A 12,557-nucleotide genomic window follows, 5' to 3' on the forward strand; every position below is an offset into this window, starting at 1 on the left:
TCCAAAACATGAGCAAGAGCTGAAATTGAAGGTTTTCTCAGCAGACCACTTCAGAATTGGGGGCTATTGCCAGTCCTCCAGCTTGGTAGTACAAATCCTAGAATACCATTCTGCTGCAAATGCACTTTTCTCCGTTTAACTACATGTTGAGCAAATCAGGAGATTCATCTCCCTGTCGTTGGGCTCCTACAGGGGGGCCAACGTCTGCTTGTAAGCTAGTCACCTCCACCCACCTTTATGGTTAAGAGAAAGCAGCAGGTGCTTTCTGGGAGAGATGCAGTCAGCCAGTTTAGATGCCAGTCTCAGGATGGGGTAAATTGTATCCTAGGACTGACTGTTCTCCCCACTGACCAAAAAGTCCAGACATCTGTCTCAGAACAAAACAACTACATTGGGTTGTCACCATTGGTATTATGTTCCCAGAAACCTGTTTTCCTCAGGTCATAAATAGTGGTCGTACTTTAAAACTACATTGTCCATCACTAAATTTTGAACTGGGCTTTTTGCATTCTAATTATTGACTGATACAGGTCCATTTGATTTCCCTTCATCTCAATTGTATGTCCATGTGTATAAATGCTTTTGACAAAGTTTTACAAAGATTCTTGACAAACTTATTTTTTAATATTAACAGACTTTTAAACCATAATGTTTTATACTGTAATTTCCCATTAATGTCAGATTAAATGACAGTGCAATGATCTGCCTTCAAGAAATTATAAACACTCATAGATAATAAAGTAGAAAATGCTACATGTGACTAGAAGCTCCCAGAGTCATTCCACTAGCAGTCAAAAAGTGAAGAACTGGAAGTTAGGCAGTAAGGCAAGCCCAAGTATAATACAGGAGACATATATTAATGCGGGTCTCAAATGTTTTCCCATTATGTTTCCTACCTTTGGAGAATCTTCCAGATTTTTCTCTTCATTATCTGAAGAATCTATGTGCATAAAAGGACATAAAATGAGAAAACTTAAAAAAAAAAGCTTCCTAAAATTGTGGAAGAAAACAATTGTGTCCCCACATTAGCTGCTGGTATTGTTTAGCATGCAAATTAAAATTCTGGATGGTGGATAGTACACAAACAATAGACCTTGAACTTCTTCCAGTTGAAATAAGCATTAGCAGCCTCCTTTTTTTTTTTTTTTTTTTTTTTTTTTTTTTGTACAAGTGCACAAATATCTTGCCATAGGTCTGATTCATACTTTGTTTTCTCCTTAGCAACAGTTTACCAAATTTAGTCACTCTGCTAATTAAGAAAGAAAGAAACTTACTGTTCTCCTTGTTGTTTTCTCAGTAGGCATAATTGAAAACTCACATGATAAAATTACTGTATCAGTCAGTCTGTTACTGTTAGGTTGGGCTATACTGTTATTTACAGCTCCAACCAAAACAACTCTCTAATAAAAGTTAAGAACTGATTCTTATTAATGGCAGCACTACTTGGCACACTGCTCCTTAATGAAGAACTGCATCCTGCAGAGGAGTATGTTCGCACAGGTTGTACATCTGCATGGTGTCCATAGAAACAAATAGAACTGTCTCCTAATTTCTGAAAGGGAGTTGAGGGGGAAGTGCTGTGAAATGAAGGATGAAGGATACTGAGAAAGAGATGCACGTTCTGTCTGCAAATAGGTTAATAAGAAAAAAAAACCATGGAGATAGTGAATTTGTAGCCATCCAAATATTAAACCAAAAAATAGACCAGCCTGAGCAAGCTGCTGGCGTTTATAAAACTGTCTTGGTTTATTATTTCCTCTAAACAATAGCCTAAACATAAAGTAAAGTTCATAACATGAAGTAGAATGCTTCAAGATAATTTCTTGAACCAAGCACCTAACCTTTAAACAGCTTGGGGCATGGTTTCAGTTCTGTGGACTTTTATCAGTATGAAAATCCTACTTATTTCATTAAATGTAAGAATTAAATATAAAGGTGAATCAAAAGTATTTAATACATAAAAATAGTTAAGATATAGGCACAAACCCGCTCATGACAACTGTACGAACTTATTTTGGGAAATTGTTATTACTGCTTGTCATAAGATTGAGAGCCTCTTGTACAAATACGGCCAAAGGAAGGGTTAGGCAATGCCTGGTACCTGCTCCATAACTTTATTCATCTGGCTCCCGGGGAGGAATCCAAAGCCGAGAACTGTGTTTTCAGGTTCTCTGTAGAGTAACAGCAGAAGTATGTGACCCAACAACCCCAGGGACTGAGTAGGGGGTTGCTTGTAGTTACATGAAAAATGCTAAGCATGGCAGTGGTGGTCCCTCTTGGTCTTTTAGCTCCTTGAGTCAAGGCTAGCAGCATCACCGTCTATTTAAGCAACAGCATAGCAGCTCAGAGCACCCATCTTGTTTCTGGGGGCTTGTTTATACCCCTGTTGCCTCTCTTCCAAGAGATGATGTGCTCAAGCTGTCAGGGAGGCAGGAAGGGTGAAGGGACCATTTGTGCCTGCTGCAGCAGGGTTCTTCCAGCCAGGAGGGGAGCAAGTGACATGGAGCCTGACTCTGTACACTATACCTGGGGTTCCTTGAGGATTTATCTAAAGAGTGGTTCATGTGAAAATTAGCAGCCGCCCTGAATGGAGCGGCTGTGGGTCCAAGATGTCCTTCCTGTAGCCACTAGACTTCAGTCCTCTCTTTTTCTCCTGGCTCTATTAAATAGCCTCTGTGGGGCAAACCAGAGTCAGAAATAGCGGCGAGAGGTCCCTTTGTCCTTTCCCAGATTACTTACTAGGCTGGTGGGGCACTTTCAAGGGTTCAAAATTCTGGGTTTAGGTGGGCCACAGGCTGGTCTTCACAGTATTCCTAATTATTAAGTTACAGTTATAAGTCATACCACTGCATGCACAACATCTCTGCTGTTCAGGTTTCTGAACAAGAGTGACTGTGGCTGCTGCATTTCGTGCAGGCGGTGTATCCTAGGTGTAATCTGAGCTGGCCTGCCTGTTGGAAGTCTGTCCAAGGATGGATTTGCATGGAGTGGTGCATATTTTGCGATCCATATGTTTGTGGCCCGGGCCAAGGTGGTTCTGGACAGGCAGGAGAGATGTAACTGCAGCCATCTACTTTAGGTCTGCCTTCTAGGTCACAGCGGTTGGTCGCTAGCAAGTTTTAGTTGCCTCCAGAACAGGCAGCCATTGAAGAGGAGAGGGCAGGAGACTGGCTTATAATTTTGAACATGATACCTATGTCTTCCTTTGTGTCCACTCATAAATATTTTAAAATATAGCAACGATTTAGAGCATGCAGAGAAGGATGTGGTACATTGTGACCTAGGACTTAGTCCATGTCCCTGAAGAATCCAAGCAGCTGTGCCTCTGTGATACGATATCTGTTGCATGTGTCAAAAAGATGTGTGAGATACTGCTCAGCATGGAGCTGCAATGTTTTGAAAATGTGGAGGGAAATTAATAGAGTAACATTATATTTCTTGATGCTGATCTCGAAGAACTGGAAAGCCACTCATGGTTGCTTCTAAGCACTGATTAGAAGAGGTTTTAACTGGAAGTCATAGATCTGATCCTGGTCTTTGCTTGGGCAAGTTCCCAGTGAGTCTGCTAATCAAACCTTATGGTGCTGTGCCGGGTATTGTAGCTGATTCGTTTTAACTTTTGTTTTATGTGTGTTCTGGTTTGCAGGGTGGAAAGACTTACACAGGACCATGTGGAGGCAGAGACTGCAGTGGAGGATGTCAGTGTTTCCCTGAAAAAGGAAGCCGTGTATGTAACATTTTTTTCCTGTAAAATGTTCTTGATGGTACTAGTTCAATACCCTTTGCTATAGATGGACTTGCATCAAATTGCTAAGAGTATGCAAACAATTACTCTTTTTCAGGAAAAAGTTATTCTCATTTCATTTTGCTTTCTCAAGACCTTGTAGATTTGAAGAAATACTTGGTTATGAAATATAGCAGGTTCTTCTCTCTAAATTTAGGACCAAGGGACCTGACATCCAGGATGAGCTGATTGGATCAGAATTTTAGGGATGCTACGTGCTAGAGTGTTATTGGATTGTGTAACAGTGCTAAACGAATATGGACAAAATCACTCAGTAATGTTCTTGAAGTCTTTCTAATGAAATGGTATCTGATGAAAATATACCCCATACATGTGATTTCTATTAAAGCAAAAGGGAACCAGGCCTGCAAAACCTGAAATCCTTGCTGGGAGCTGCTTAGGACTTCCAACGTTAGGGTGTTGCTGGTAGTCTGTTCTTTGTTTTGGGGAATAGTGAGGACAGAGGGCAGAGGAGGGGAGATAGGGTGGAGGGAATTAGCCACCTGCTGCCAAAATGCTGAGAGAAGTAGGGCAATTCCTATCTTATATGACTTGGAGCCCTGGCTGGCAGGCTCCTTCTGTACAGCTTGGTCTTCTGCAGCTGAGACAATGACTCAGCTTTTTTCATCCACCCATCTCTAAGAGTAGGTCAGGGAAGAGATGTGGTGGCAGGTCATATGCTTGTTCTGCTGCCAGAAACCTTGTAAGATTTTTTCATTCTCTGCCTTCCTTCCATGTGGCAGGCCATCAGTTCCCATTCCCATTGCATTCCTCAAGCTTGACTCCATGTCTGAGTGGAGGAAAAGGTGGTAGGAAAACCACAGCGTAGGTGGGAGGCGAGGAACACTCTTGTTTACAGCAGAAGTCCCAACATCTCCATGGAAGTCAGATGATCCTGGAGTTACCACGCTATGAGAACCATAATGGTTGTACTCCCATCCCCTGACCATTATCTGCTCACAGTCTGCTGTCCATTACAATAACCTAGTGGCAAACTGATGAAGCTGAGGAGGAACAAGCCCTCCCCTAGGACACAGCTTCGGGTGGAGCTCCCTCCAGCTGTTACTGCCGTACCCTCATTATCCAGCACATGAAGTTTGGTGACTGCCTCCTGCCACTTCCCTCCAAGGGCAAACTCAAAACCTGATGCTCTATGAAATGGCTTCCAGTATGACATTACTATTTCTTTTCTCAGTGTCATTTCTTTTGGTTGTAAAAATGAACCATGGAGGTACTTGTTCACTAGAGTTCATGAAAATATCTGTTGCAAAACTACCAGATTTTGTGACTGAAATATTTTTCATGTTCCTTACTAAATAACTTTTAACTTCAAGATGCCAAGGCTGCAAAACAGAAGAGGTAGCTAAACAAAAGTAACTGCGTAGGTTAGAAAAGCTGAAAATGTTACATTACCAGAGTAGAGAGCCAGTTAGGTGCCACTGATGAGAAATTCCCTGTGAGTTGCTTAGTATGTAGGATTAGGAGATAAGGGCAGATTTTATGCACTTGCTTGCCACTCTGACTCTTTCGTTTATCTCAGGGAAGTAAGCAACCCCAGTAACTAATCACACTAGCCTCCCTTTAAATAGACACTAAAAAAGAGAAAAGGAGGATGTTACAAAGCATAAATTATATTTTGCTACTTGTGGCTAATTGTGCACGATGTGAAGAAGTATTGGGGAAAGTGATTTAAACATATATTTTATATATATGTTCAATGTAATATATATTAAACATATATAACACTTCAAAAACTGTACGTTAACTCTCTGAAATGATACATCTTATTCTGAGTCAGCACACACTGCATCTAGTTTGTGTCTGTTGGTCTCTTCAGATGTCACAATCTCTGTTAAACATCTGGTTTAAGGAACAAGATAGGCGTTTAGAGACTAGTCAAATTTGGCATAGCTTCTGGTCTCATGCTAATCCTCAATGGGAATATTTATTTTCACAAAACCTCTGTATAATCTGGCACGACACACATTTTCTGTTCGAGGTGACTCATTACATGCACAATAGACATATTGCGTGTTTGCACTTGTAAGAGTGCCTGAAGCAGTCTGTCAGAGCCAGCTTCTGCAGTGACTCTCCATCTCGAGTGCAACAGAGCTGTCACTTGGAGGGCATCTGGAACTCTGGTGAGAGCAGCATGGCGAGGGTCTGCAGCCAGCTGCTAGCCCCACCATCCTCTGGAAATTCACCTTCTGTTCATGACAGGTCTCTCCAAACCAGGCAAACAAAACCACTTGCTTTGGTTTGCTGCTACTGAATGAATATCAGAAGCTGTTGAATGAAGTAAAGTCATAGGAGTAGTAAATACAATTGCAAACTATGAAAGTAGGGAAGGTCTGAGGAAATGGCTATTTTTTATTTATATGTGTTTCTATTCCTTTTCTGTCATTGCTTCACTTACAGTCTTAAGGTACAGCATTTAAATAAAGATGCTTCTCTTTATTTTTTGTCTTAATCCAGTGGTTTTTGTTTTTAAGTAAGTGTGGGTTTTTTTACAAATACACCCACTGATATCTTCTGGGGGCTCTGTCCTAGAGGCAGAGAGGTGCTGGCTCGATGTGTGAGGACTCAGCCAGGCTTTGGTGATTTGTGCCAGGTCTCCAGGTGCAGGACAGCTGGAAGCCCTGTGCTTCTATATACACTGCTTTTGGTTCAGGACTGGTAAGGTTAGGCACGAAGGCACAGGAAAGTTGAATTGTGTTTCGTAAGGGCAGTTTCTAGGTTCAAAAGGCCACCTAGCAGAAATTACTGCATGTGCCTGGCAGGCCTACTGGGAAGAGGTATGTGGTTTTACTTTTTCCTCCACTCTTTTTTGGCTGGGCTTGGCCCTGCAACTTTCCTTGGGCTCAGACAGAACTCAGCAAAATCCATTGGGTGCGGGAAAATGAAACAGCAGAAGCTTCATCTGCTTGCTGTAGTGGTGAGGGAGCTGCTGCAGCAAAGCAAAGGTAGTGGCTAACCTGCAACCTCCTGCCTGTCATCAGAGCTGCTCCTGGAGCTGTGGCAACATCTGCAAAAGGCACTTTCTGCCTCGTTCCCAGGAGGAAAACAGGTTGAATTGAAATGTTCAGGGAATCATAGGACATTGCTGATAGCCATGTTTGCAATTCACAGCAAATGCCTAGCTGTGGCTTGGAGAAGTTTCTGTAAAGGAATGTTTTTCTTGGACCGTACATGATGCCCCTAAAGTTCCCACCTCCTGTCTTGCGTTTGAGTTCACACCTTTGGAGGAGAAAGAGTAGAGGGAACTTCTTCCATAAGCTGAGTTTTTTTCTAGTGTCTAATGACACTCTAATATTTATTCTTTTTCACTGCAGCCTAGTTATTTTACTTTAACCTAGGTGTGTATTTACTGTTAGCTGGACTGTTGTGGTTTAACCTCGGCTGGCAACCAAGCACCACACAGCTGCTTGCTCAATCCCCCAACGCCCAGAGGGATGGAGGGAAGAATCAGAAAGGAATGTAAAACTCAAGGGTTGAGATAAGAACAATTTTATAGGTAAAGCAAAAGCTGCGCACACAAGCAAAGCAAAACAAGGAATCCATTCACCACTTCCCACCGGCAGGCAGGTGTTCAGCCATCCCCAGGAAAGCCGGGCTCTGTCACATGTAACAGCTACTTGGGAAGACAAATGCCATAAAGCTGAATGTCCCCACCTTCCTCCTTCTTCCCCAAGTTGTATACTCAGCATGAAACCATATGGTATGGAGTATCCCTTTGGCTAGCTCTGGGCAGCTGTCCTGGCTGTGTCCCCTCCCAATGTCCTGTGCCCCTCCAGCCCTCTCGCTAGCAGGGCCTGAGGAATGGAAAAGTACTTGACTTAGTACAAACACTACCCACCAGCAACTACAAACATCAGTGTCCTGTCAACATTGTTCTTACACCAAATCCCAAAGCAGCACTGCACCAGCCACTAAGAAGAAAATTAACCCTATCCCAGCTGAAACCAGAACAGCTGGACACAAATACCCAGTCTAACTCAGGGGTCCTCAAACTTTTTAACCAGGGTGCCGGCGCGCGGATGAAGTGGCAGGCAGTCATCTGCGGCTGCTTGGTTTCCCCCCAACCCCTGGCGGGGGGGTGTCTGTAAATACTGGGGGCTGGATTGAGGACCCTGGGGGGGGGGGGGGGGTGGGGCGGGGGGGTGCGTATCCAGCCCTCTAGTTTGAGAACCCCTGATCTAACTGTACCTTGCAAGGTAGTGGAGCTGTGGCTCCAGGAACCAAGCCTGGAGACTCATCTCCCCTTCTCACAGCTGGCAAAAAGCTCAACCAACTTCTAGCAAGCATCGAAGCTCCTGCAGGAGTGTCCAAACCCACATGAAAAGAAACCACAGTATAAGCCTCAGTGGAGGGTGAAAAGAGAGAGGAAAGACAGCAGACTCTTGTTGTCCTTAAGATGAGACAGACTGATCTATCATTTTCCTCTAAGACAACTTCTCCTAAGTTGTTCTCCTTAGACGGCAGACTTATCCTCTCCCTAAGCTACATGTAGAGAAAATACTGTGAAGAGTACCCAGCTACCTGGATAAGAGGGAAAGGAGGCACTGATACAGTATTGAAATTTTGTTTTGAGTGAAATGGAAACCCTGGACTAAAGGAAAAATCCAAATTAAAACCTTTGGTTTCTCTCTTTTTCCTCTAGTTTTTTTACTGCAACTCCTAAAATTTTGAGACTGAGAGTTCTTTGCAAACCATATATTGTGCAAAGTACAATATATGCACCTTTAAAATTTGTTAAACGTTCATGCATTTATATAGGAAACAATATCTCCTTTCAGTACAATGGCCAACTGTTTGACCTATTGAAGTTCATAATCAACCTAGAAGGCTTTGTAGAAGGTGGAAGTGAACAGAAATCTTTTTGGTCTTTCTATAGAGTGAGAAAATGCACTCTACTGAAATCTCACTTTGTACTTTCTGTCTGAGTCAAGCATCTAACAGTGCTCGAGCCATTTAGCTATTGTTTTTGCAAGGGGCTGGAATAATGGAAACTGAAATGAAAAGACAACTTCATGTCCCCCCATAAAGGCCACTTTTTGGGAATGCCTAAACATTCCTTTTTAACCAAGACTGACATGAGGGTTCACTATAACATTTTTACAGGTATCTGTTATATTGCTTTTCATAATGCAGTCACCAAGGGTAAGCTATTACCAGTTCACTAAATAATCGCCTCCATCTGCTTTTGGGTGCTGTACAATTGTGAAATATAGTGTCTGATCTTTACTTACAAGCATTTTCCATAGAAGCTTATATCTTAATACATGGGGTAGATCTAGAAGATGTTTTCTTCGTAATTAAAAAAAACGCAACTAAATACAACACTTAAATATTCTAAGGTCAATTCCATTCTTATATCTTAGGGAAATGTTTAAATCCAGTAAAATCATTTTATCAGCTACTAGTGCAATTCTTGAAGATCACAATTAACTGGCTTCTAAGCTGGTGTAATGGCAGTACTTCCTTTGTAGCTCTTTGTTAGTGTAAGTTGATACATCATAAAAACACAGAATGGTTGGGGTTGGAAGGGACCTCTGGAGATCATCTCGTCCGAGCCCCTGCTAAAGCAGGTTCTCCTAGAGTAGGCTGCACAGAGTTGCATCCAGGCAGGTTTTGAATGTCTCCAGAGAAGGAGGCTGCACAGCCCCTCTGGGCAGCTTGTTCCGGGGCTCTGTCACCCTCAAGGTAAAGAAGGTCTTTCTCATATTCAGATGAAACTTATTGTGTTGCAGTTTGTGCCCATTACCCCTTGTCCTGTCATTGGCACCACTGACAAGAGCCTGGCTCTATCCTCTTGACACGTGCTTTTAAGATACTTGTACGCATTGATAAGATCCCCTCTCGTTCTTCTCTTCTCCAGGCTAAACATGCCCAGCTCCCTCAGCCTTTCCTCATAAGGGAGATGCTCCAGTTCCCTCATCATCTCTGTAGCCCTGTGCAGGACCCTCTCCAGTAGTTCCCTGTCTCTCTTGAGCTGGGGAGCCCAGAACTGGACACAGCACTCCAGATGTGGCCTCACCAGGGAAGAATAGAGGGGGAGGATCGCCTCCCTCAACCTTCTGGCCATGCTTCTCCTAATGCACCCCAGGATCCCCTTGGCCTTATTGGCCACCAGGGCACACTGCTGGCTCATAGGCAACTTGCTGCCCACCAGAACTCCCAGGTCCTTCTCCGCAGAGCTGCCTTCCAGCAGGTCAACTGCTAGCCTGTGCTGGTGCATGGGGTTGTTCCTCTCCAGGTGCAGGACCCTACACTCACCTTTGTTGAACCTCATTAGGTTCCTGTCCTCCCACCTCTCCAGGCAGTCCAGGTCTTGCGGAATGGCAGCACAGCCTGCTGGTGCATCCCCCCCTCCTCGCAGTTTTGTATCGTCAGCAAACTTCCTGAGGGCGCACTCTCACCCTTCATCCAGGTCACTGATAAATAAGTTCAACAGGGCTGGACCCAGTGCTGACCCCTGGGGAACACCCCTAGCTACAGGCCTCCAACTGGACTCTGTGACATTGATCACAACCCCCTAAGCTCTGCCATTCAGCCAGTTCTCAATCCACTTCACCCATCTAACCCACACTTCCTGAGCTTACCTATGAGGGTGTTATGGGAGACAGTGTCAAAATCCTTGCTGAAGTCAAGGCAGACAATATCCACTGCTCTCCCCTCATCTACCCAGCCAGTCTTCCATCGTAGAAGGCTATCAGGTTGGTCAGGCATGATTTCCCCTTGGTGAATCTATGTTGACTACTCCTGATAACCTTTTCCTCCACAAGCTTAGAGATGTTATCCAGGATGAGCTGTTCCATCACCTTTGCAGAGATGGAGGTGAGGCTGACCAGCCTGTAGTTTCCTGGGTCCTCCTTCTTGCCCTTCTTGAAGACTGGAGTCACAGTCTTCAAGATCCTCCAGATCTCAGGCACCTCTCCTGTCCTCCATAACCTTTCAAAGATGATGGAGAGTGGTTAATAATAACATCTGTCAGCTCCCTCAGCACTCAGTGTGCATCCCATTGGGGCCTATGGATTTGTGGGTGTCAGGTTTGCCTAAATGATCTCTAACCCGATCCTCCTCGACCAAGGGAGGATCCTTTCTTTCTCCAGACTTTCTCTCTTGCCTCTAGCTAGGTCTGGGATTCCTGAGAGCTGGCCTTAGCAGTAAAGACTGAAGCAAAGAAGGCATTCGGTAACTCCATCTTCTCTGTATCCTTCATCCCTAGGACACCTACCTCATTCAGCAGTGGGCCCACATTTTACCTAGTCATCCTTTTCCTACTGATGTACTTGAAGAAGCCTTTCTTGTCAGTGACATCCCTCAGCAGATTTAATTTCAAATGAACGTTAGTCTTCTTCGTCATGCCCCTGCATGTTCTTACAACATTAAATAAATATCTGATGAAATCTGATATTTTACTCTGGTTTTGCAAAATAAGAACATAAGAAGCATCTTCTCAAATTAGAGAATTCTAATTTTTCATTAATTCATCTAGCCCACTACTCTGTCCCCAACAGTGGCAGTAGGAGATGCTATTTATGGGGAGCACAGAGGTTTGACAACTTTCTGCAGTCCATTTCCCTTGTACCCAAGCTCACCCTATATATGTGTTCCTTCAGTATCTGGGTTTCTCCCTGAATTTGTCTAATCCTTTTTTGAAGCTGCTGTAACTCTGTGTCTTCACAACCTCCACTGACATCAAGGAGTTCGCTACTCAAGTGATGTAAGATCACCGTCTGACCTGTTTTAAGTAAAAAACATTTTGAAAATCCAAATATATTGCGTTCACTGGGGCCTGCTTTACCATGCTTGTCCTTGTGCACAGTTATTGTATTCTTTAGACTACTGCCTGACCAAGCAGGAAAGTCAGATAAACTGGCCCACAGTTCACAGGGTCTCCTCTGGAGCCTCTTTTCCACATGGGAGCCTGGTTGGCACCAGTACGGTGGTGCAGTGGCACTTTGTAATGACGGGCTGCACACCTTGGCCAGCAGCTCTGCGGTTTCACACTTGAGTTCCTTCAGAAGTCACAGGTCAATGTCACCCATTCCTGTTCACTTAATAATGCCTGCTTTACCTGTTTTATCTACTACTTCTTTTATATTTACCTGAGCATAATCTGGATCGAAGAATAACTTGGATTTGGGACCTTCTCAAACACCTTCAGCAGTAAAGACCTATGCACTAAGTTTCTCTGCTATGGCCTTACCATCCCCCAGTGCCTCTTATAAGCCTTTGGCATCATATGGTACTGCTATTTCCCTTGATGGCTTCTTGCTTTTTTTAAAAAATATTTTTTACTGTTGGCTTGATGATCTTCTGCAAAATATTGGCATTCTTTTTGAGTCATCCTAGTTGCCATTTATTCTTGATCTGGTTTTTTTAGGGCTTTCCTGTTCATTTCAGTAATTTTTTAAAGGCTAACCTTTTTCCCTACAATAGCCTCCTTGCTTTTTTTATGAGCTATGCAGAATTTTTATTGAACTGTTTTACTTTCTTTTTGATACGTGATGCAGTTTACCAGGACTTTTAATACAGTGTTTTTTAAAAGCCTCTAGGTTGCATTAGGCTTCTTGCCTTTGTGACTGTTTTTTTTAGGCTTCTGCTATTTTTGTGTATCTCCCCATCTTGAAATTGGGTATCTGTGTGATGTATTTGTTTGGCTTACTCCATCCCACTACAGCATTAAGTTCAGTTGCACTGTGAAGCTCTTACAGAGTGGTTCTCCCACTAGTGCCTCTTGAAGCAGGTCCCGTGCAGTACTTGAGAC

General features: G+C 43.4%; 1 protein-coding gene across 1 annotated transcript in view; it reads left to right on the forward strand.

The window, feature by feature from the left end:
• Positions 1-12,557, forward strand: part of COL4A2 (collagen type IV alpha 2 chain) — a 149,553-nt gene that overhangs the window by 39,652 nt on the left and 97,344 nt on the right. The window contains exon 4 of the mRNA XM_056327320.1: positions 3,647-3,727. Within this exon, the coding sequence (XP_056183295.1) occupies positions 3,647-3,727 (81 nt within the window). The remainder of the gene's footprint in view (positions 1-3,646; positions 3,728-12,557) is intronic.

This window comes from Falco biarmicus, chromosome 2, assembly GCF_023638135.1.
Source record: "Falco biarmicus isolate bFalBia1 chromosome 2, bFalBia1.pri, whole genome shotgun sequence".
In the NCBI taxonomy this organism is placed as follows: domain Eukaryota; kingdom Metazoa; phylum Chordata; class Aves; order Falconiformes; family Falconidae; genus Falco; species Falco biarmicus.